General features: G+C 35.5%; 1 protein-coding gene across 5 annotated transcripts in view; it reads right to left on the bottom strand.

The window, feature by feature from the left end:
* MTF2 (metal response element binding transcription factor 2) overlaps positions 1-26,917 on the bottom strand; it is an 85,717-nt gene that overhangs the window by 16,799 nt on the left and 42,001 nt on the right. For 3 of the 5 annotated variants that reach the window (XM_032638414.1, XM_032638407.1, XM_032638435.1), the window contains exons 2-9: positions 9,722-9,920; positions 9,519-9,600; positions 5,662-5,757; positions 5,321-5,421; positions 4,786-4,934; positions 2,750-2,845; positions 1,839-1,907; positions 877-1,000 (exon numbers count right to left, since the gene is read on the bottom strand). In XM_032638414.1, the coding sequence (XP_032494305.1) occupies positions 877-1,000; positions 1,839-1,907; positions 2,750-2,845; positions 4,786-4,934; positions 5,321-5,421; positions 5,662-5,757; positions 9,519-9,600; positions 9,722-9,920 (916 nt within the window). Of the gene's footprint in view, positions 1-876; positions 1,001-1,838; positions 1,908-2,749; positions 2,846-4,785; positions 4,935-5,320; positions 5,422-5,661; positions 5,758-9,514; positions 9,601-9,721; positions 9,921-26,917 lie in introns of all 5 variants that reach the window. The other 2 variants (XM_032638431.1, XM_032638423.1) reach the window with 2 other exon arrangements.

Genomic DNA, 26,917 nt, shown 5'->3' with positions numbered 1-26,917 from the left:
TTCAAAAAAAGACTCTTTGTAAACCAGCATGAGTGGTTACACTTTGTAAACAAAAAGCAAATGAGATGTCAGAATGAGGGGAATAATCTCCAACTCAGGTAGCTTCACTCTCTAACTTAGCTAACACTACTATCGGGTCTCACTATTCCTGGAAGTTAAATATATATAAGGGAGTACCAACAAGAGAGGAAAGAAGAGTGTTGGTTATATCCGTAAGTTTTATTTATTTATTTATTTTTTGGCTGCATTGGGTCTTGGTTGCTGTGCATGAGCTTTTCTCTAGTTGTGGCTAGCTGGGGCTACTCTTTGTTGCAGTGCGTGGGATTCTCATTGTGGTGGCTTCTCTTGTTCCAGAGCACGAGCTCTAGGTGCATGGGCTTCAGCAGTCGTGGCATGCGGGCTCAGTAGTTGTGGCTCACGGGCTCTAGAGCACAGGCTCAGTAGTTGCTCCATGTGGGATCTTCCCAGACCAGGGATTGAACCCATGTCCCCTGCATTGGTAGGCGGATTCTTAACCACTGCGCCACCAGGGAAGTCCCCATCTCTAAGTTTAGAGTAAACTTAGAAGAAAAGGAGGAGGAATCATAAGTAAGATACCCAATAATAAGGATTTCTCCCTCCCTTCTATCTTTAACTACAGTGATTTTCACTTCAGAAAATGGAAGAATCAAGTAATTTACTTCCTCCTACATTTTTCCTCAAGCCAAGAGGCAACAAACAGGAGAATGAGGGCTATAGCCTCACCAAAGATTATTTCTCCCTAACTAAACATAAAATGCTACTTTAGATGTATGGCTTATACATGTGCGATAGTTGCTTTTAACAAAACAAAAAAGACATTAAGTAGCTAATGAAGTTAGCTCTAAGACCACCTACCTCTCCAGGGTGCAATCTATCCCAGTTTTCATTAATGTATGTCATAAGCTCAAGTTCAGAATCAAAGTATTTCTTCTTGTGAATAACACTTAGGTTGTAAAGGCATAGGTGTGCTATATCTACCCTGGAATCCAAAAATAATCAAACTTTATGAAAACAATGTTTTTGGTTATTGTTTAAAAATCACACAATATTTTTATAAAACCAGCAATTAAAAAATCCAAAGTATTTAGGTGAACAGAGGGTTAATATCACAAGTCATATTCACAATAAGTCATTACATATGAAAATAAATTAAAAACATTAGCTAAACATTTAATTTATCCTGAATAGTAAAAATTAAAAGATATTTGATTTCTTGAAATACATTCAAAGAGGACCTGACTGTAAGAAAAAATAACTTATGATCTAAAATTTCATGTTTTCACTACTACATAAGCTACAAAATGGATCACGCTTTAACAGACTTTTATCTGATTCATGAATTAAATCTTATCTTTTCCTAAAATATGTAAAATATTTGACAAAAATTTCTAAGCACTTACTATAAACATTTTCAGTAAATCTCCAAAATTCATCGTACTTCCCATGCCCAAGGATTACTTAACTGAGGCAGAAATTGGCATATTTGTTATAAGACGTTTCTCTGTTCTACTGATGCTATTCTGAAGGCCCAAAAGAACTAGAAACATGAATAAGAATTTTGAAGATCTAAAAGATATTTGAAAGTTACTTTTTATGCCATTAGAAACTGAATGGCCTTACTACTTCAGCAATAAAACTAGATAATCTTTGGGGAAGATGACATCAGGCTTGAGGATAAATACAGAAAAAGAAATAAAGCCAGGCATAAAGAAGAACAAATTTTTATTTAAGCTAAGTAAATGTATATATAAAGTTTCATCCTGTAGATTTAAAAATATGGCTCTTTTTTGTTCCTTAACAGAAATGTCCGTACTTACCATTGTAATGGTAGACGTTTGAGGTATTCTGGTCCAGAACTGCAGACAGAGCAAATAAATGTATAAAACCTAAGGAAAAAAGAAAAGTTATATATACTGAGTAATCAAGAATACATATAAATTATTTAACAATTAAAATTAATATTCAGCAAGTGCAAATCCTACAATTGACATAAGGACTGATACACAAAGCAAAATATAATTTGAATCATGACACTGTGCTTTAAAGAGTTTCTTTTCCAGTAATGACAAATAATAAAATAGTTTGTATATGGGGGAAAGGGGCAATTTTTTTTTAACCATTAGAGACCTTCAGAGTTCACATACAGATTGATATACAGGCATAGTTTACTAATGGCTTGTGTGTAACGGGAATTGTGATGGCTACTCCGATACACATTGTCACTTTTCAATGCTCAAAACAACATGGTAGAAAAAGCCCAGGAGACAAGCTGACCTTCCTAAGGTCAGAAAGACAATAAATCACATAAGCTAAGATCTAAACCCAGAGTTTTTGATGTTACATTTAGTGATCTAATTTTTCTTCTAGAGCTCTCTCTGCTATTTCATGCTCTCTTAATCCAAAAAGACATTAGGTCTATCTTTGAGGTTCTTTGGATCCCCTTGAGGTTCTTTAAAAGAAGGTACCAATGAGAATAGTTTAGAGTACTGTGGGGCAATAGGTGCAAATATGTTCACTGGTCAAATACTTCAAAGCTTTCTGCAATATCCAAAAGTACAAAAATTATGTGCTTTTTAAAATTATATATAATTTAAGTATATTAAACAATATATTCCCAAGGTGAACCTTTTACAAATCACTATTAAAACTACTTTTAGAAATGTGAAAATGAAAAAACATAAATACAATTTTAAAAAGCTAAAAAATCAGTCAAATGCCCTTCTCTCACCTGTCTCCAAATAGCATTGGCTTTTGAAGGCATTGCACACAAGCTTCATGAAACCACTGTTTACATTTGCAGCACTGCAGCATCTTTAAATACCAGCTATAAGAAAAAATTTAAGATTAAAATTACTACCTTTCATGAGGTAAAGTTTAAAAAAAAAAAACAACGACAAAAGTGACATACAGAATATAGTTCTGATTACAGTATCACATTTCTGGTATATTTAGTGCTAAATTTTTCTTCCCAAAAAGGTTATTAGTACTGACCATTTCATTCCTCTTCTCTTTTATCCATGAGAATTTATAAGCTCTTGAAAGCTACATCTACTATTTCTAATCAATAAGTGCCTGGGTCCTAAATTAGTAAAGGATCTTTGTGAAGCCTGGGATTTTTTCACATCAACAGTCTCAGAGGTCACTGATATGTAGAGCTATCTGTCTCATATACCAAATACCCATAGGCAACTTTATGCCTTCACTGTGTTTCTATTATTCTTGTTCCTTATAATGAAAAGAAAAGGAGTACAGCAATTTAATAAATTTGGTTAACATAACCACAAATCTAATCTAAGACTCCACCAGGTATGAAGGCTTTGTGACAGATTTTGTTCTCTTTCAGATGGCTGAAGATGCTAAAACTGAATCTTCAGCTAAAGATATCCTCTCTTTTTAGTTAGTACATGGTTTTAATATCCTTACTTGCCACCCAAATAATGCCTCTTCTTCAAATAATTCTTTTGCTCAGTAAGTTAGCCCCACGTTAATTTTAAGCCATACACAGGCAAAGGCAAGATGCTACTAGTAAGGTCATTCATTCATCAAAAGGCTAATGAATACTATGTTCTAGGTACTCTGTTAGGTGTTAAAGTGTTAGCAATATCAAACATAGTTCATGAAGTCATAGTACTTAAAGAACAATGAACAATCTGCTTCATAAAATAATGTCTATAAACTAAGATGCTAGGTATAAATGAGTAAAGGAGAAAGATCAATCTCTAGGTTCACTTTAGCTCTTATAAATGATTTAAAGAAACCAGAGAATGCTTCTTAAACCTGCAGGCAACCAAAAACTGAGAAATGTTATAGAAATGTTAAACCACAAATAAAAATTCCGTAAGACTAGAGACAAGGTAGAATGAAGAACTAAAATTTCATTCATTTACATATTCATTTATTCATGTTTTCGTCACTGAACATCTTATATGTCCCAGCATTCTTCTAGAGAGCAGCCCTGTCTTAAGAGAAACATGGAGTCTGATAAGATTTAAGAAACCAATAATTTAATAGAGTTAAATGTAAAGTTATCCACTAACATTTTTTTAAATGTAGTACAAATACATGATGCACAATTTGGTTTAATATTAGCTTGTATGAAAAAAAGAACTAAAAGCTTTAGTTTTAGTTGACCATCTACAAATTCATAATGAGCCAAAAGAGTATGATGGGACGACCAAAAAGGGGTAATACAATCTTTCCTTGCAACAACAGAAGCATAATATCTAGAACTCTAATAGCTTCGTTATATTCTGTCAGACTAGTCCTGGAAACACTGCATTTTGTAATCATGGCACCATTATTTCAAGAGTAAACTTTCAAAAACTGAAGAGCAACAAAGACAGAGTTTGGAAAACACGTCATAAAGAATGTTTGATAGGAATGCAGATTTTAGCCTAGAAAAGAGAACACTTGGTATGTGAGTCATGGGAGTGGGAAATACGATTACTGGATTTAAGTATTTTAAGAGCTACCTCCTAAGAAAGATAAGATGCATGTGTTTAGTTACAAAGAGCAGAACTAGAACCAGTGATCAGAAGTTAAAGGTAAATTTCTAAACATTCTTAGTTAGAACTCTGACTCACTTATTTAGCAAACATTTAATGATAAAGATGAATAAAACTACAGCTTCTAATCCCTCCCAATTTTCTTTATTGATGCTTTCATGCATTTACAATTCACTATCACTCCCATACCACAATCAATAACAAAAATAAAGTGGACAATATAAGCAATTAAGGGCATTAAATAACCATATTTACTTACTCTCCAGGGCCTCCACAATAGCAGTAACATTGCTGGACATTGGTTTTATGACCTGCATCCCATTCAAGGTCTGCCACACTATAGGGTAATGTTTGCTTCATGACTTGCAATGCTTTGGCATTTGGTCCTTTCTTAAGCGCACCACCCCTCTATATTAGAGGGAAAAAGTTATTTAAAAGAGTGAAGGATAAAATTTTAAATACAATTCTATAATTTAAAAATGCTTCTGAAACTTATGAAGAAATTTCCATTCTAAATTTCTTACCATATCACAAACTGTTTGACCAATAATAATCTTTATTTATTTTGTTGTCTTTTCTTTCAAATTATTGCCCCAAGACCACTATCAGAAAATAAGCGCAAGAATAGTTGCAAGTCACTTAAGCATCATTAGTCAAACAATAAGCAGTACCTCCTTCTACCCAAGATTGATTGCTCATTTCATTCAAATAAATTTTCAACGTACACAATCATTACGTTGATAGTGTCTTACAAATTCCATTTAGGGCGTTAGCCCAAAACACTTAAAAGATACCTTTGTTGTTGTTGCAAAAACACACTGTCGACAGAGCCATTTTTCATCTGAATCAATCACACTGGAATCAATATGAGGTGTGTGACACAACTGATGATATCCTTAATATCAAAAAAAGCATAAAGCAAATTCTCTTTTATTAATAAATACTGCAACACAATTTAAAGAAGGCATTTTAGTATTCTCTTTTCCTACGTTAATATATTTACAACTGATGACTAAACTTACGGTAACAGCTTCAAATTACCAATGTAAAGAATTTTTAATCATTAATCTTCAACAGGGGCATTAAGTATGTAATAAAACTTTTCCACAAGATTAAAAAAAAAATCAATGTTTACCTTGGCCACACTTATCACATATAACCATTTCATTGGGAGCTTCTGAATACTCTTCTTGACATATTGTACAGACCATTTCCCCACTTCCAGTGGCTCCTGAAATATTTAAAATATACATAAAGAATTGTTCCATATAACAAAACCACTTTTTTTACTCAGTGAGTAGCCCATATTGGCAATGTCTGTTTCCTAGATCATAACGGTATTTTCTCAAGGCAAAGTACTATACACAAAATGCTCTCTCTCTGCTCCTTATCTGTGTTCTTCCTACCTTTAACTTAAGATGCCTCACTGTCTACATTCATAATTTAATCTGCTTTTTGGCAGAGGGCATAATTTAAACTGCTCTCAGGCAGGATCCCTTACTATTTACTTCCAATATTCCCACCCTCTCGGGAGGCAAGAGAAGGGGATGTTTTGTGAACACTAGAACTACTCTCCAGAACACACACCTACCCATGAACATTACTCACTCACCCTACACTGTGTAACATCATGAGACTAAAGAAAAGGGGCAAGGAAGATCCGCCAATGACTCCCTACTCTCAAGATTCAGAACACTTCTTTTTACCTACTAATTTATAAAAAAGGCTGAACACTAATTATTTGATCTCCAGCTTCTGAAATCTGGAACTATGGTGTCAAACAACATACCTAAACAATATCCCACTGAAACAAAAATGAGGGGTTCCAGTTATTAATTACATTTTACCTGAATAGGTAAGTTATTTCTTCCTTAAACATTTTTATTCTAAAAACAATTTTATTCTGCAAAATTTAGAATAGAATTTTATCACTTTAGCACAATTATTTCCAATAATCTCTTCTCATGAATTTCAATATACATAGTTAAAATACTAATACATACACTTTATTCACATACCAACAATAATAAAAAGGTACAATTTTGTGCTATGAGCCAGCATTATGTTAGGCTCTTGATACATATTATTTTAATTCCACAATTTATTAGATACATATCTTATTTATAGAGAAGAATTGAAGCTCAGAAAGATAAAGTATCTAATCCAAGTACCCTCAGTCACAGAGTATCAAGGCTAGGATTCAAACCCAGATACACCAGAGTCCATATTCTCTCCACTGTGAGATGCTTCTTTTCATTAATACTATGTAATGTTTTTTCCATCAAAAGCATTTCTCACACTGTAGTTTTCAAACGTATAACTTCTAAAAGCTGTATAATATTCTGTCCAGTGGAAAGAACCAAGTTTACTTTATTATGACTCTATTCTTAGATATGCAGGTTACCAAATTTTTTGCTTGCTTGTTTTTTGCATTTCTCCTTTTTTGTTTTGGCTCTTGTCCTCTCTCCTCTCCTCTCCCAGGCTTTGTTTGCTTGGCTGGATGTGGCTTCCCATAGTTTCTCAGTTTATGGCTCCAGTCACGAGAGCGACCAGACTGAGCCTAGAACCTCTCAGTCCAAATCTGCAACTTCCTGGAAAAGGACCAATAGCCCAGATTGTGGTAGGTGCCTGATCTGACTCCCACTATAACCATGTGGACTGGTGTAGGAGAAGGCAGTTCCTCGTAAAAGAGGGTGCTGATCCGTCAAACAATATGTGTTCACCCTCAGGAAACAATCCTGAGGAAGCAGAGAACTGCCTTTACTTGTGAAATCTAACATGTCTTTTTTATCATCAAGTTTACAAAAACTTTCTGTGTAGCTTAGTGACCTTCTGTAGTCTCCCTCACTCTAAACCCAAATGACTATAAAGCCATTTCATCTTAGACATGCCGAATTTTTTGTTGTTAAAAGAAAGCTACAGCAAATATTTTTCATCTAGATTTTTTACTTATGAATTATTTCTTTTGAATAAACTGCTACAAATGAGTCTGCTGTATAGATGAAAGCATATAAAACATCTTTATGTATTTAATGCAACTATTAAATATCCAAAATAGAAATTTACATTGCCACCAGCAGTGTATCATTTTCACAGAAACCATAACAGTATTAGGTATTAAGATTAAAAATCCTTTTAAAATTATTTAATGGTTTTAATATACTATCTCCCTGTTGTAATGTACATTTCTTTGACTACTAATATGACTATACATTGTTCCTACTTATGAAAAATTTTTAAAAGAATCTTATGAGTGAAATTACTATAATTTATTAAGTTATTTTGATATATAACTACTATAAGCAGGATCCTTACAGGAAGAAAACTACTAAAGCTACACTCCACACTGACATCTGCCATATTGCAATTTTCAGGTTCACTTACTCATTCTATATCAACTGCAAGTTACATACATGTGTGCTACTTTCTGGGTGTTACAAAGAGTTAAATGGCCAAGGAGCTGTCCTATCTCATGAGGATAGTAAAAGGAGCCAGCGAGGAAAAAACAACCACAGACCACTGAACTGATATACTGGATATGCCACATGTAGGACAAGACCCCCTCACTTTCACAACAACTTTCTATCTATGTACAACTGGTTTTCTTCTTCCCTTCTGGAAGGGAGGAAGGATGGGAGGGAGGGAAGAAAACACAAAGACAGACCTATATTTAACCCACAGAAACCTCAAAATGGTAGAAAAGTTGAAAGGGACACATAGTTAATACAACGGGAACAGAAGCAGTATAACATGTTTCAGTTCCACCAGAGAGAACCATATTTACAAACTAAGTAAAAGGGATAATTCTGTATGCAGGGTAATAAGATCTGTTCAATATTACTACTGCTGGAGACCTCCTATCTGCCTCCTATTCCTTTCCTCACTGACCCCTCAATTTGAGATTCAAAACATAACTTTAGACCTTTAAACTGATCAGTCCTAAAAACGGTAAAAAGTTTCTTTCACTAGAAAGACATTTTACTAGAGTAACAGCTATTGAGTTCTCCACCTAATCCCTGAGTACCATGTATAAAAATGGCAACTACAACATTCCAATTCCTTAACCAAAACTTTTTTTATTCTTTAAAAAAAAACTAAGAGTGAAATCAAGAAATTGAACACAGCAGTAACCTACCATAAAGTCGCATTTGGGATTCAAATTAAAAACTCAATTGATAAAATACTTTACAGAATGTCTCCTTTCTACAGGGGGAGATATAAAAACACCTTAGTGCAGGCCCATTAACCCATTAAAAGGATACCAAAAGTGGGGCTTTAGTGTGCAGCTGAAGTACTCAGATTTTTACTATTCATAATTTTTTATAAAGCACTTTCCATGAAATAGATATCTGAAAAAAATACCTTTATTTAGCAGACTCAAAAAACATACAGTAATTATAGCTTGCAAAAATAAAAAGCATAACAAGAAACATACCTATTACCAAACCAAAGCATACCTGTATTCATTTTTACTTGTACCCAAATGCAGCCTCATTTTCCCATCTAAACATAAAAAACCGTAACTAAGCAGTAATTTTAAACTATTCTTATCAATGAATATTTCTAGCATTCTAAAGGTATTTAATAGTCCTAATTCCCCAAAACATCTGGCAAACAGTATGTTCTCAATAAATATTAGCTCTCTATATTACTTTGTACTAATACAGGCAAGTAACAGCAAAGGTGAAGTCGTGTTACTCATTAGTAACTAAAATTTTTCTTCAAAGTTCTTAGAAGGGTCCTAACAATAATTTATACATGTGCGCATCAGTGATGCATCTGTCGTCTAATCTATCTCTACCCTAACAGAGCAATTCTTGTTCTTCTTATGGTCTATAAAATAGATTATAACTCCTTGAAGACTCTGAAGAATACACGTATTTTTTTAGTTATCTTAATACACTGTACTAAACAGAAAGCACTAGAAAATGACAAGCTGAAGAAAATAAAATTTTAGTGTAAATCGTGTCCAAGGGAAATAGTAGCACCTGCCTGTTTGAATGTCCTTCCAGAGAACCCAGGATTTAGAACTGTCTTCAAATATGATGAAGCAGCTCTGTTTCAATATGTTTATCTGAAATACAGAGGAAAACTTATGGTGATTTCTTTTAAAATCAAAACCATGAAGTTAAATTTCAATCCAATATTATTAAAAGTTTACTACAGAAACTGCAAAAGGTATTAAGGTAACTTGCCTTTTTGATAGTTCCAAGATAAAACAAGCCATCTGACCATCTAGCTAGGACATCCTGACCCTCTTCAAATTTACATGCTGGCTTTTTGACTTTATGTCCATCCTGTAAAGACAGCTTGGTCAAGGATGTTGGGGTCTTTTGGTTTCGACGTAAAGGAGACCGCTTGTGGACCAGTGAATTACCTGCCCCTGTAGAGTCTCTGTTTAGGAAATAAATAACCATATATAAGAGTGACCGAAAGGGAGGGGTTATCTGTATGTGTATGGCTGATTCACTCTGTTGTGCTGTGGAGGCTAACACAACATTGTAAAGCAACCATACTTCAATAAAAATTAATAAAACGAAACAGAACAGGACTGATTTACTTATAGAGCTTATTTTATAACAATCATATATTTCATGTATTAATCAAATTTTTTTACTTACTGAAAACCTTACATTTAGGGAAAATATTAACAAGTACCTCAAATCATAAAAACTCCAGAAACAAAGAAGCTTAAAATAAAATGATAGCAGTTGTCAATATTCATTCAATGAGGCCAGGATTCAGCAACCACTCCAAGGTAACATATTCAGGGCAACTCTCATTAAAATGACAGCTGTAAGTTGAAGTGGGTAGGCCATGGTCATAAGCAAAGGATGCCGTGAATCTCATATCTAGGTTTAGATAAACTAAAAGAAGCTGCATGGTATAATTTCATAAGCACTTGATAAAGAATAAAAATGATTAGGCCAACAGATACACACTACTATATGTAAAACAGATAAACAACAAGGACCTACTGTATAGCACAGGAAACAATATTCAATATCTTGTAATCAGCTATAATGGGAAAGAATCAGAAAAAGAATACATATATAGGGACTTCTCTGGCAGTACAGGGTTAAGACTCCACGCTCTCAATGCAGGGGTCACTGGTCAATCCCTGGTCAGGGAACTAAGACCCTGCATGCCATGTGAACAAAAAAAAAAGAATATATACACATATATACATATATGTATAACTGAATCGCTTTGCTGTACACACGAAACACTGCAAATCAACTGTACTTCAGCTTAAGAAAAGATTATGCCACATGTAGTTAAAACACACTAACCAGTGACTCTGGGTAGTTGGGTATATTCAACCTACTGGAAGGGTAGTCATGACCTACCTCCAGGGAATCACCACTGAATTAAGCCTTGTTTATTGACGGGAATGTGTCACAGTCCCTCAAATATGCAGAATGGAAGTTTAAAAAAAAAAAAAACTAAGAGCCACCAATTTCACAAATCATACTCAACTGAGAAGCCAATTATAAGATCACTTACATTTTTTAAGCATAAGACCCCAAAATTACATACTCCAAAATTACATTGTAACTTATGTATCAGTTATTGTATAAACAGCATAGCGTACCACCAACAGCTTTCTTAAAGAAAACAAAGCCGTATTTGTTTGGTTTCACTTTCCCAATTTAGATTTTTTTTTTACTAACTAAACATACAACAGTACGTAAAACTAGATAGACGATAATTCAAAAACAGTATAAAAGTTAAGTAAAAACGAAACAAATAGGGAAGAAAAAAAATGTTTCCAATTGGGAATACCTATTTTCATTACCTATAAGGATAAACAAATTCTGGGAAATTCTGTCATAAACTACAACATGAACAAACCTTAAAGACATTACGCTAAAGCAAAATCAGCCAGACAAAATGGAAAAATACTGTATAATTCCACTTACATAAGGTTATAAGAGCAGTCAAATTGATAGAGACAGAGAGTAGAATGGGGATTACCAGTGGCTTGGAGGAGGGAGGAGAAACTCTACACACTTCTAAAGTGTACAGAGTTTCAGTTTGAAAGATACACTACATTTTAAAAATATACAAAGGAATATGGGCTGCCCTGGTGGTGCAGTAATTGAGAATCCACCTTCCAACGCCCAGGACATAGGTTAGAGCCCTGGTCCGGGAAGATCCCAAATGCCACGAAGCAACTAAGCTCGTGCACCACAGCTGCTGAGCCTGTGCTCTGGAGCCCGTGAACCACAACTACTAAAGCCCACGTGCCTAGAGCCCATGCTCCGCAACAAGAGAAGCCACCACAATGAGAAGCCCACACACTGCAATGAAGAGTGGCCCCCACTCGCCAAAACTAGAGAGAGCCCAGGCACAGCGGCAAGGACCCAATGCAGCCAAAAATAAATAAATAAATAAAATTTATTTAAAAACTTAAAACTAAAAAAAAATTAAATATCCAAAGGAATAATGACTGATAGCATCCCACATTTGCTAAAAAACATTAATCTATATAATCAAGAAGTTAAACAAACTCCAAGTAGGATAAATACAGAGTTACACATCCAGACAAACCACAGTAAAAATGCTGAAAGACAGAGAAAATCTTGAAAGCAGCAAGAAAAATAATTCATCACATGCAAAGAAACCCCAGTAAGGTTAACTACTCATCAGAAACAATGAAGGCCAGAAGGCAGTGAAATGACATATTCAAAGCACTGAAAGAAAAAAAACTGTCAATCAAGAATCTTATATCCAGCAAAACTGTCTTTCAAAAATGAAGGTGAAATAAAGATACTCCCAGATAAACAAAACATGAGAGAATTTGTTGCTAGCAGAGCTACCTTACAAGAAATGAAGGAGGTTCTTAAGGTTGAAATTAAGTAAACCAAGGTAGAAATTCAAATACACACACACACACACACACACACACAAAACAAAGAACACTAGGAAAATAAGGTAATTATAAAAGACAGTATAAATGCATATTTCCTCTAAAGGAAACATATGGAAAAATATGTACATAACTGTATTGTTAGGCCTATAACATACAAGAATGTAATATATTTGACAATAAGAGCACAGAGATGTTGGTGGGAACAAAATTGTATTTAAGTAGTGACACCAGATGGCAGCTCCAACCCATAGGAACAGATCTAGGAAACTAAAAATGGTAAGTAAAGTAAATATAAGTGAAATGAGTGTGTCAAGAAAGTATCCACCATATACCAAAGCAAGTCACTGTTTCAAGTAAAAAATGGTGTTCCATGGAAAAGCTACTAGCTCAGCCAGCAACTCAAACAATGGCATTAATACTTTATATATATATATATATATATATATATATATATTTCCTATTCTGTCACACATAACATTAAAAACCTGAACTCAAGATTAAGATTTAGTGAAAATAATTTCTACTGTTTCATCAAGAACGTTCTTGAATAAAATAGGGTTTTCTGCGTGTGTGTGCACATGTGTGTTTTGTTTGTTTTACTGTGAGTGCTCAAAAATAAAGAATGCTAGCACAGTTTGATGCTTTGTTTCATGTTAAGGTACACAGCAGTCTGACCAAACACTGTGTTTACGCCATTGTACAAATGTCAACACAGTGGGAAAGCAAACAACATCTTAGTATTATCATGAAAATAGTTTAGATCTTACAGGCCACCTGAAAGGACCCATGGATCACATTTTAAGAGCCATGCTCTAAATAAAGGAATATATATTGTCATACGTTATTGTCAGAGTCAGCTGTAAGGAAAAGGCACTTCAATACTATACTTAGAAGGGTTAAAAGACTTAAAAGCCTGACAAGATGAGTCCTAGATAAGTAAAAATGGAGAATGAGTCACTACAATAAATTTTATCAGCACGAATGCTCAATGCCAGGCTGAGAACTTTCTCCAGACAGTGAAACAATACTTTCAAATCACAGTCTGAAAATGACCCTATGAGCAAGTAACTTTCTAGAAAGCTACAAATCCAATGGTCACAGCAGCACTTTGCTTCCCGTAAGTTAAAAAAACTAACTGAAAGCCTGAGCAACCTAATTAATTATGGGTGAGAAATGACCTCAACAGAATGCCAGGGTGACTACAATGACCTAGAGCCTTCCAATTCTAGAGTGGAAGATGTACAAAAATCAAAACTGCAAACATTCCCAAATAGTTTCATATGCTCTGCTATTGCTTCAACAAATTCCCTCCCTTTTTCACCTTTGATGGCAAGGTCTGTCCCCATCTTACTCTCCATTATATTACTCCCACTACACGAGGACATGTATGTCCTTAGATCTTAAGAAATGAACCATTAAAAATTTTTTTTCCATCTCCTAGTGTTTCCACCTAGTGTTTCTGGTGTATCGTGTATAAACAGTACCTAATCTAATAACACTTGCCCTTGATTCCTTATGACCCCCTCCCACTACAACCTCCTTATTGTTTCCCTTCCATTTACAGCCAAACCTCTGGGGAAAAGTTACTTGAGTGATTATTATGTGCTCAACCACACATTAAGCTTTCTGCATATTTATTCTTTCACAGATCATTTGTTAAGCCCCCATTATGAGCCATTTACTGTGCCAGCAGAACAGAGATAATACTCAGAACAATGTTATGGAGACATTTTTACAGATAACAATTTCACAGATCCCTTTTTACATATGAAAAAACTGTAACTCTAAGAAGACAGATTAAATAACTTGACCAAGGTTATAGAATTACAGACCAGAGCCAGCATTCAATAAATCTTTCTACTCGCACCTTCCCAGTAACATTCAACTATTCTTAAAAACTTGCAAGGATCGAGGCGGGAAAAGCAGAGAACTAAAATTCCCTTGATTCCTTCTGCCCCTCCCACCACTTCCTATTATTTCTTCCCTCTCATTCACAGCCAAACCTTTGGGAGAAAGTTATACACATTTAACTGTCTCTGCTCTTACAGTCATTCCCATTTAGTCTGAAACCCACTGCAACACACACCACCACTCTCCCACCCAAACATTCCACCCAAACCAGGAAATGTGTGTGTTACTCTTATTCACAGTTGTATCCTCAATGCTCTATATAGGGCAGGGTACATAAAAGTCAGAAAGGTTATATGGAATTTATAAAGTTCAAATTCAATTCAAAAACATCTATATTTAAAGTAACATGTTTTCTAAAAATGAATCTATGCACAAATAATCTGTTTGCTCTGAGTAAACAAGAGACTCTAATTCACATTCTAAGGCACATGCACACCAATCTTTTATCCATATAAACATGGAGAACATAAATCATGTATTATATAAAACTGCTTTAATAAACAGATATTCTGTAAAATTATTACCCTCTTTTAAAATTCCTCTGCCCCTAAATTAGACATTATGGTAATAATAAAGCTATTTCATGTGTGGATTGTAAAAAAATAAAAGAAAATTCCTCTGCCCAAAGAAATTTTAGAGAAAGCAAATAAAGGGTAAATGATCCAATGACCCATAATACCATAACTCAAACATAACTAGGATAAACAATGTACATCTTCCCCTCTAAGGAACTTCCCCCCACTTTTTAACATATTTCTTGGAGTATAATTGCTTTACAATGGTGTGTTAGTTTCTGCTGTATAACAAAGTGAATCAGCTATACATATACATATATCCCCGTATCTCCTCCCTTTTGTGTCTCCCTCCCACCTCCCCATCCCACGCCTCTAGGTGGTCACAAAGCACTGAGCTGATCTCCCTGTGCTATCCCCCCCTTACTGTCACTGATTACTTCCCTCCTCTCTAGAATGTATGCTTTACTAGAAGTTAAATTGATTTTTAGAATTTATTATTTCCTCTCTGATTACAAAGGTAAACATGCAGCTGTTGAAATAAATAATAGAGAAATCAAAACTGAAAATTCCCCATGCTACTTCCTGAAAAGAAGTAATGATGAAAAGAAAACTGTTCATCTCCTGATTTTTCTTACATATAAAATCCATATGTAGATATAATTTACATATGTTTTAAAAGAAGTGGATTATTATTACATGTAGTGCTCTACAAGCTTTCTCACATAAAATGTATCTTAGCCTATGTAATGTCCATCTGTATAATAAAAGTATGTAAGATAATCTTTCCATCAGCTGTTAAGCTACTTTCCAACTATTACCCAACTGAGGAACATTGAGGATTTTCTAGTGTTTTACTATTACAAGCAATAATACAAAGTTCATCCTTTTACATTTTATTTTTAAAGTATTTCAAATACTATATAAGATAAACTCATAAAGAATAATTACTATATCAAAGAATATGCATTTCCCTTTTATTGTAGAAAATTATAAATATATACAAAAGTAGACAAGTATAATGAACCATCAGATATTCACCATCCAGTTTCAATTATCATCTCATGACGAATGCTGTTTCATTTAAACACCCCATTTCCTCCAAACCCATATTATGTATATATTTAATGTGATACATATTGTCAAATGAATCTCAAAAGTGGTACCAATAACACTCTGACACTGGACTTCCCTGGTGGCGCAGTGGTTAAGGATCCGCCTGCCAATGCAAGGGACACAGATTTGAGCCCTGGTCAGGGAATATCCCACATGCTGCAGAGCAACTAAGCCTGGGCGCCACAACTACTGAGCCTGAGCTCTAGAGCCCACATGCCACAACTACTGAAACCCACACACCTAGAGTCCGTGCTCTGCAACAATACAGGCCACCACACGAGAAGTCTGCGCACTGCAACAAGAGTAGCCCTACTCGCCACAACTAGAAAAAGCCCGGGCTCAGCAACAAAGACCCAACACAGCCAAAGATAAAATTTAATTAATTAATTAATTAATTTTTAAAAACCAACACTCTGACACTATCAGAGTAGACCTGATGGCCCACACCTTCACCAAAATGGAGTAAGCATTATTCATTCGCTATTTGACAACACACACAAGCACAAATTTCCATCTACATTTCTATTATTGAGAAGCTTTTTTTCCCCATAAATTTGTTAACAATTTGTATGTCTTCTGGGAACTGCAGTTGATGATCTTTGCCTGTTTTTAAAACTGAAATGTTAATCCTTTCCATAATGATTTTCAAGAGCATCTTACATACTTTGAACTTCATTATTATATAAGTTGGAAATATTCTTCCCAGTTCATATACTGTAAAAGTTCCTTCATAAATAGACTTTTTGATTGGGAGAATAGTGCTTCTGGGTGCTCAGTTGACTCTGGTCTATGGCTACAAAGCTGCATCTCTCATCCTGCATCAAGGCTACACTGGCTCTCATGTTTAAGTCAAACCTGAGAAATTTACACAGAAAACAGAAACAAATAAAGGAGCTGGCCTACCTGCCCGTTCCTTAAGCTCTGTACTCCCTACCTTTGCTGTTGGGTTATGAATGCTCTTCTCAACACCCATTAAATCTCCAGTCCGTACCTTTTCTTTTTACAGGATGTTAAGAGTGTCTAGAATACTCCTGCTTCTCCCAAATGGAGTTGATGCAAGCTAAATTTCACGGTATTGGGCAGATAATCTTTAGCATATAAATTCAATGAAATTCCAGTAAAAACCCCGGCAGAATTTTTTGAGGTCAAACACTTCAGAAAATTAATATGAAAAAGTAAAAGTCCTAGAATAACTAAGTCAACTTTTAAAATGAAAAACAAAGAGGTGAAGATGTGCCCTACCAGATACTGTGACACATTCCAGAGAAAACTGTTCTGTACTGGTAAGAGACAATCTATAACACCAGTTGAACAAAACAGGTATTTCCAAAACAGATCTATTTATGGGAAATTGTTAATGATAAAAATGATACTACAAGTCTGTACATACAGGATGTTATATTTACTAAACAGTGTTGGAGAAAATGGCTCACTTAAAGGGAGAAACAGTTGTATCCCTAGTTCACAATACACAAAAAGGTGAACTCCATAATGGACCAAAGACATAAAGGTAAAATGTAAAACTTGAAATCTAACTGGAAAATGTAGAATATTGTTTTGATCTTGGAAGTGGAGCATACATTCAAAAACATGGAAAGATTCTGCAAAAGTGTTGATAAAAACAGAAGCAGAACAAAATATATAGCACAATTATCACTTATGCAAACTGAAAAAATGCATACATAACACCACCAAATATTTTATAAGGACACACATATACAGGATGCGTATTAAATATATTCAAGTGGGTATGTTAAGACAATTGGTAAATGAGAGCAGGGATGTGACTAAGGATTGGGGAAACTGGACAAATCCTGACCACAGACTTGGGATGACGTATCACACTCATAACATATGATACAGGTAACTGAGCAGCAGGAGTCGAATCATATTTCAACAATACTCACTACTACTATTACTATTTGCTTTTGAAATTTGATGACACACACATACAGACTATTTCTATCTATAATGCTATTATTACTAGAGTAGCATTTTTTTTTTCATCACTACTACTGATATCCATCTTGAAGGAGACTGCCTGGACAAAAAAGTTTCTTCCCTTGAAATCAAGTGGAGTCCAAGGGTTTAAGCCACTCCTTCCTTCTTGTTTTACTACTCATACAGTAAATAAGACCCTAACTCAAGAACTTGAGAACTGGATATATAATTCAAACAGTGTGGCTTTTTTTCTCCCCCAGCCATTCCCCAACTTATTCCCCCAGCTAACTAGGAAACTTTCTGATTGTTACTTGTGAGACCATGGACAGTTTATTTCATCTGTCTGAGATAATCTGTGGAGACGACTACAAGGCTAATATTAAAATACATGAGGGGGCCAGACAGCCCGGGCGCTGAGACTCCCTTGTTCCCGGGCACCGCATCTCTTGTCCAAGGGGGTCCTAGGGGCGCCAAGCAGGAGGGATCCAGGAGACACTGGGTGCCACCAGCGCATCCTTCCAGCCATGAGCACCCAGCAGGATAAATCGCCCAACAAAGAAACATCCAAGACACCAGTCAGATTTTTCCCATAGTTCTCTACAGGTCTTGGTGCTCCAGCCGGGTGTCAGGCCTGAGCCTCTGAGGTGGGAGAGCCGAGTTCAGGACACTGAACCACCAGAGATCTCCTGGCCCCACGTAATATCAATCAGTGAGAGCTTTCCCAGAGACCTCTGTCTCAACGCTAAGACCCAGCTGTGCTGGACACCCTGTGCCAAACAACTAGCAAGACAGGAACATAACCTCATTCATTAGGAGAAAGGCTGCCTAAAATCATACTAAGTTCACAGACACCCCAAAACACACCACCGGAAGCAGTCCTGCCCACCAGAAAGACAACATCCAGCCTCATCCACCAGAACACAGGCACCAGTCCCCACACAGGCACCAGTCCCCTCCACCAGGAAACCTACACAAGCCACTGAACCAACCTTACCCACTGGGGGCAGACACCAAAAACAATGGGAACTAAAAACCTGTAGCCAGAGAAAAGGTGACCCCAAACACACTAAGTTAAGCAAAATAGGAAGACAGAGAAATACGCAGCAGATGAAGGAGCAAGGTAAAAACCTGCCAGACCAAACAAATGAAGAGGAAATAGGCAGGCTACCTGAAAAAGCATTCAGAGTAATGACAGTAAACATGATCCAAAATCTTGCAAATAGAATAGGGAAAATACAAGAAACATTTAACAAGGACCTTAAAGAATTAAAGAGCAAACAAACAATGATGAACAAACACAATAAATGAAATTAAAAATTCTCTGGAAAGAATCAACAGCAGAATAACTGAGGCAGGAGAACGGATAAGTGACCTGGAAGATAAAGTAGTGAAAATAACTACTACAGAGCAGAATAAAGAAGAATGAAAAAAATTGAGGACAGTCTCAGAGACCTCTGGGACAACATTAAATGCACCAACATTCGAATTATAGGGGTCCCAGAAGAAGAGAAAAACAAAGAGACTGAGAAAATATTTGAAGAGATTATAGTTGCAAACTTCCCTAATATGGGAAAGGAATAAATCCAAGAAGAAACACGTCAAGACACATATTAATCAAACTATCAAAAATTAAATACAAAGAAAAAATATTAAAAGCAGAAAGGGAAAAGCAACAAATAACATACTATGGAATCCCCATAAGGTTAACAGCTGATCTTTCAGCAGAAACTCTGCAAGCCAGAAGGGAGTGGCAGGACATATTTAAAGTGATGACACGGAAAAACCTACAATCAAGATTACTCTATCCAGCAAGGATCTCACTCAGATTCGACGGATAAATTAAAAACTGTACAGACAAGCAAAAGCTAAGAGAATTCAGCACCACCAAACCAGCTTTACAACAAACGCTAAAGGAACTTCTCTAGGCAGGAAACACAAGAGAAGGAAAAGACCTACAATAACAAACCCAAAACAATTAAGAAAATGGTCACAGGAACATACATCTAGATAATTACCTTAAATGTAAATTGATTAAATGTTCCAACTAAAAGACACAGACTGGCTGAATGGATACAAAAACAAGCCCTGTATATATGCTGTCTACAAGAGACCCACTTCAGACCTAGGGACACGTATAGACTGACAGTGAGGGGATGGAAAAAGATATTCCATGCAAATAGGAATCAAAAGAAAGCTGGAGTAGCAATTCTCATATCAGACAAAATAGACTTTAAAATAAAGACTATTACAAGAGACAAAGAAAGACACTACATAATGATCAAGGGATCAATCCAAGAAGATATAACAACTGTAAATATTTATGCACCCAACATAGGAGCACCTCAATACATAAGGCAAATGTTAACAGCCACAAAAGGGGAAGTCGACAGTAACACAATCATAGTAGGGGACTTTAACACCCCACTTTCACCAATAGACAGATCATCCAAAATGAAAATAAATAAGGAAACACAAGCTTTAAATGATACATTAAACAAGGTGGACTTAATTGATATTTTTAGGACATTCCATCCAAAAACAACAGAATACACTTTCTTCTCAAGTGCTAATGGAACATTCTCCAGGATAGATCATATCTTGGGTCACAAATCAAGCCTTGCTAAATTTAAGAAAACTGAAATCATATCATGTATCTTTTCCAACCACAGCACTATGAGACTAGATATCAATTACAGGAAAAAATCTGTAAAAAATACAAATACATGGAGGCTAAACACTACACTACTTAATAACCAAGAGATCACTGAAGAAATTGAAGAGGAAATCAAAAAATAACTAGAAGCAAATTACAATGAAAACACAACGACTCAAAATTATGGGATGCAGCAAAGCAGTTCTAAGAGGGAAGTTCATAGCAATACATTCCTACCTCAAGAAACAAGAAACATCTCAAATAAACAACCTAAACTTACACCTAAAGCAATTAGAGAAAGAAGAATAAAAAACCCCCAAAGTTACCAGAAGGAAACAAATCATAAAGATCAGATCAGAAATAAATGAAAAAGAAATGAAGGAAACAATAGCAAAGATCAATAAAACTAGAAGCTGGTTCTTTGAGAAGATAAAATTGATAAAGCATTAACCAGACTATAAAGAAAAAAAGGGAGAAGACTCAAATCAATAAAATTAGAAATGAAAAAGGAGAAGTAACAACTGACACTGCAGAAATACAAAGGATCATGAGAGATTACTACAAGCAACTTCATGCCAAAAATATGGACAACCTGAAAGAAGTGGACAAATTCTTAGAAAAGCACAACCTTCCGAGACTGAACCAGAAGAAATAGAAAATATAAACAGACCAATCACAAGCACTGAAATTGAAACTGTGATTAAAAATCTTCCATCAAACAAAAGCCCAGGACCAGATGGCTTCACAGGTGAATTCTATCAAACATTTAGAGAAGAGCTACCACCTATCCTTCTCAAACTCTTCCAAAATATAGCAGAGGGAGGAACACTCCCAAACTCATTCCATGAGGCCACCATCACCCTGATACCTCAACCAGACAAAGATGCCACAAAGAAAGAAAACTACAGGCCAATATCACTGATGAACACAGATGCAAAAATCCTCAACAAAATACTAGCGAACAGAATCCGACAGCACATTAAAAGGATCATACACCATAATCAAGTGGGGTTTATCCCAGGAATGCAAGCATTCTCCAATATATGCAAATCAATCAATGTGATACACCATATTAACAAACTGAAGGATAAAACCCAAATGATCATCTCAATAGATGCAGGAAAAGCTTTCGACAAAATTCAACACCCATTTATGATAAAAACCCTGCAGAAAGTAGGCATAGAGGGAACTTACCTCAGCATAATAAAGGTCATATATGACGAACCCACATCCAACATCTTTCTCAATGGTGAAAAAGTGAAACCATTTCCACTAAGATCAGGAACAAGGCAAGGTAGCCCACTCTCACCACTATTATTCAACATAGTTTTGGAAGTTTTAGCCACAGCAATCAAAGAAAAAGAAATAAAAAGAATCCAAATAGTAAAACAAGTAAAGCTGTCACTGTTTACACATGACATGATACTATACATAAAGAATCCTAAAGACACTGCCAGAAAACTAGAGCTAATCACTGAATTTGGTAAAGTAGCAGGATACAAAATTAATGCACAGAAATCTCTGGCATTCCTATACACTAATGATGAAAAATCTGAAAGAGAAATTAAGGAAACACTCCCATTTACCAGTGCAACAAAAAGAATAAAACACCTAGGAATAAACCTAACTAAGGAGACAAAAGACCTGTATGCAGAAAACTAAAAGACACTGATAAAAGAAATTAAAGATGATACAAACAGATGGAGAGATATACCATGTTCCTGGATTGGAAGAATCAACATTGTGAAAATGACTATACTACCCAAAGCAATCTACAGATTCAATGCAATCACTATCAAACTACCAATGACATTTTTCACAGAACTAGAACAAAAAAAGTCACAATTTGTATGGAAACACAAAATACCCTGAACAGCCAGAGCAATCTTGAGGGAGAAAAACGGAGCTGGAGGAATCAGACTCCCAGACTTCAGACTACACTACAAAGTTACAGTAATCAAGACACTATGGTACTGGCACAAAAGCAGAAATATAGATCAATGGAACATGATAGAAAATCCAGAGATAAAACCATGCACATGTGGTCACCTTACCTTTGATAAAGGAGGCAAGAATATACAATGGAGAAAAGACAGCCTCTTCAATAAGTGGTGCTGGGAAAACTGGACAGCTACATGTAAAAGGATGAAATTAGAACACTCCCTAACACCATACACAAAAATAAAATCAAAATGTGTTAAAGACCTAAATATAAGGCCAGACACTATCAAACTCTTAGAGGAGAACATAGGCAGAACACTCTATGACATAAATCACAACAAGATCCTTTCTGACCCACCTCCTAGAGAAATGGAAATAATAACAAAAATAAACAAATGGGACCTAATGAAACTTAAAAGCTTTTGCACAGCAAAGGAAACCATAAGAAGACAAAAAGACAACCCTCATAATGGGAGAAAATATTTGCAAACGAATCAAGGGACAAAGGATTAATCTCCAAAATATACAAGCAGCTCATACAACTCAATATCCAGAAAACAAACAACCCAATCCAAAAATGGGCACAAGGCCTAAAGAGACATTTCTCCAAAAAAAATATAAAGATTGCCAACAAACACATGAAATGATGCTCAACATCACTATTAGAGAAATGCAAATAAAAACTACAATAAGGTATCACCCCACACCAGTCAGAATGGCCATCATCAACAAATCTACAAACAGTAAATGCTGGAGAGGGTGTGGAGAAAAGGGAACCCTCTTGCACTGTTGGTGTGAATGTAAATTGATACAGCCAATATGGAGACCAGTATGGAGGTTCCTCAAAAAACTACAAATAGAACTACCATATAACCCAGCAATCCCACTACTGGGCATATACCCTGAGAAAACCATAATTCAAAGAGTCACGTGCCACAGTGTTCACTGCAGCACTATTTACAACAGCCAGGACATGGAAGCAACCTAAGTGTCCATGGACAGATGAATGGAGAAAGAAGATGTGGCACATATATACAATGGAATATTACTCAGCCATAAAAATAAATGAAGTTGAGTTATTTGTAGTGAGGTGGATGGACCTAGAGTCTGTCATACAGAGTGAAGAAATCAGAAAGAGAAAAACAAATACCGTATGCTAACACATATATATGGAATCTTAAAAAAAAACAATGGTTCTGAAGAACCTAGGGGCAGGACAGAAATTAAGACGTAGACATAGAGAATGGACTTGAGGACATGGGGAGGGGAAGGGTAAGCTGAGACAAAGTGAGAGACTGGCAATAACATATATATACTACCCACGCCCACTGCGTTGCAAGCACGGAGTCTCAGCCACTGGACCACCAGGGAAGTCCCAGAATACAGCCTTATTATAAACAACTATCTCATACACTTTCGTCTCCTAAGCTGCTAATAACTGAAAATTGGTATCTCAGAACAAATATACTTTTTAATTAACCAGATCATTTAAGCAACCAAAACAGGCCATTCCCAAAAACCATTTTGAAGAAAAGGCCAAATGAAAGTTAAGGAAAACATAATGATTTTATTTAAACTGTACAGCTGTGGACGTTCAACAAGTATTTACTGAATACCGGCTATGTGCCAGGTACTATGCTAGGTGGCAAGAGAAACAAATATGAAAGAATATGTGACATAAAACCAAGGAACCACAGCCTAAGTGGGGAAACAAAAGGCCACACAAAAACTATGTAACATAATTCCTATAATGAATACACTCAAAAAGAATTTCTAATCTATCCAGAAGCAAGAAAAAAGGTCAGTCAAGGCTTCATCAACACTCAGCTAATTAACCTGAAAGATGAGTAGTATTTTCCCAGATGAACTTTATAGAGGGCTTTGTAAGCCTAGGGAACATATGCAAAGGTTCAGAGTCCCAAGACAACACACACTTTTCTAGGAACAAAACTTCAGAATTGTTACAGCTAAAATTATAACAGAGAGAAAGTGGCAAAAATAACATTGGCCAAATGAAAAAGACCCAAGCTTGGGTCTTTAAAAAAGACCCAAGCTAAATTATCTTGCCTCTCTACTTCACTGCTATATATCCCCTGTACCTAGCACATAAATAGATTCTCAATACTGGCTGAATGAATGAACATACAAATAAATTAATGCTATTAAAGGAGAGAAAAGATGGGAACCATAATAAATCTGTGATAATCTATGAACAAGGAAAGAATAACATGAATTAGGGCCATGAAGAAATTGGGGGAAAAAAAAAGCCCTGTGTAGTAGGGCTTTGAGTAACTTAGTTTATATACTTTAGGCTTTCCAAGGTTTTTATTTTAATCATAGCATGACTCATATTAAGAAATAATTTAAAAAGTGGACTGGACAGGTACTAAGAATTATCTTGATGTGGTATTAAAAGCAAAGGAGAAATTCAGAGAAACTCCCAGGTTTTCAACTTGGGGAACTGGGAGGACAGTATGAGGGAAATTAGGAGGAAAACAGTAGCAACATTAAATTATCTACGTTTCGTCAAAGAATGGATGTCTATTAGATAAAATATTTATAAACACTGACCATATACTGAGACACAAAACAAGCCTCAATAAATTTCAAGCTATAAAATCATATGCGGACTTCCCTGGTGGCAACCTGGTTAAGAATCCACACGCCAATACAGGGGACATGTGTTCAAGCCCTAGTCCAGGAAGATCCCACATGTGGCGGAGCAACTAAGCCCGTGTGCCACAACTACTGAGCCTGTGCTCTAGAGCCCATGTGCCACAACTACTGAAGCCCGCACACCTAGAGTCTGTGCTCCGCAACAAAAGAAGCCACCGCAATGAGAAACCCATGCACCACAACGAAGGGTAGCTCCCACTCGCCACAACTAGAGAAAGCCCACGCACAGCAACAAAGACCCAACGCAGCTAAAAATAAAAACAAAAAATTAAATCTTTAAAAAAAAAAAGAAAAATCACATGGTCTATGTTCTCTGACTGCAACGGTATAAAGCTAAAAAGCGATAAGAAATATAAATTAAAAGTTTAAATATCTAGACGTATACTTCTAAAATAACCCATGGGCCAAAGAAGCAATCATAATGGAAATTACCAAGCATTTTTAATTGAACAATTATAGTAACACCATATATTACAACTTTTAGGATGCAGCTAATGCAGTACTTAGATAAGTCTTAAAATATCTGTCTTAGAAAAGAATAAATTAAGTCTTCTTTTGTGGTTTAACATATAATGTATCTTGAAGAACGTTCCATGTACACTTGAAACACATGATGGAATAGAAGAAAGTATATTCTGTTCCTTTTGGATGGAATGTTCTGTATATATCTGTGAAAGTCCACCTGAATCATTTAAAGCCAATGTTTCCTTTTTGATTTTTCTGTCTGGATGATCTATCCATTGATGAAAATGGAGTATTAAAGTCCCTATTATTATGGTACTGCTGTGTATTTCTCCCTTTAGGTTTGTTAACATTTGCTTGAAATATTCAGGTGCTCCTATTTGGGAGCATAAATATTTACAAATATTAAAACCTCTTGTTGTATTGACCCATTTACCATTATGTAATGCCCTTCTGCATCTCTTATTACAGTCTTCTCCCACTGTGATGGTATGAAAGTAGAAATGAATTATAAGAAAAAAACTGGAAAATTCACAAATATGTGGAGATTAAACAACATACTACTGAACAACCAATAATAATTCAAAGAAAAATCAAAAGATAACAAAAAATATCTTGAGACAAATGAAAGTGAAAATACAACATACCAAAACTTATGAGATGCAGCAAAAGCAGTTCTAAGAGGGAAGTTCACAGTAATACAGGCCTATGTCAGGAAACCAGAAAAATCTCTAATAAACAACCTAACTTTACAACTCAAGGAACTAGAAAAAGAAGAACAAAGGCCAGAGTTAGCACAAAGAAGAAAATAACAAAGACTGGAGCAGAAATAAATGAAATATAAACTAAAAAGCCAATAAATAAGATCAATGAAACTAAGAGCTCATTCTTTGAAAAGATAAGCAAAATAGACAAACCTTTAGCTAGAGTCACCAAGAAAGAGAGAACTCAAATCAGTAAAATAAGAAGTGTAAGAGGAGATGTTACAACTGATACCACAGAAATACAAAGAATCATAAGAGACTACTATGAACAACTGTACATCAACAAGACTGACAACCTAGAAGAAATGAGTGAATTCCTAGAAACACACAATCTACCAAGACTGAATCATGAAGAAACAGAAAACCTGAACAGACCGATTACCAGTAAGAAGATTGAATCAGTAATTTTAAAATAAACTAACAAACAAAAAGTCCAGGACCAGATGGCTTCTGAACATTCAAAGAATTAATACCAATCCACCTCAAACTCTTTCAAAAAACAGAAGACGAGGGGACACTTCCAAATTCATTTTATGAGA

Source organism: Phocoena sinus, chromosome 1, assembly GCF_008692025.1.
Source record: "Phocoena sinus isolate mPhoSin1 chromosome 1, mPhoSin1.pri, whole genome shotgun sequence".
Lineage (NCBI taxonomy): Eukaryota > Metazoa > Chordata > Mammalia > Artiodactyla > Phocoenidae > Phocoena > Phocoena sinus.
This window is presented reverse-complemented; position numbering and strand designations above follow the sequence as displayed.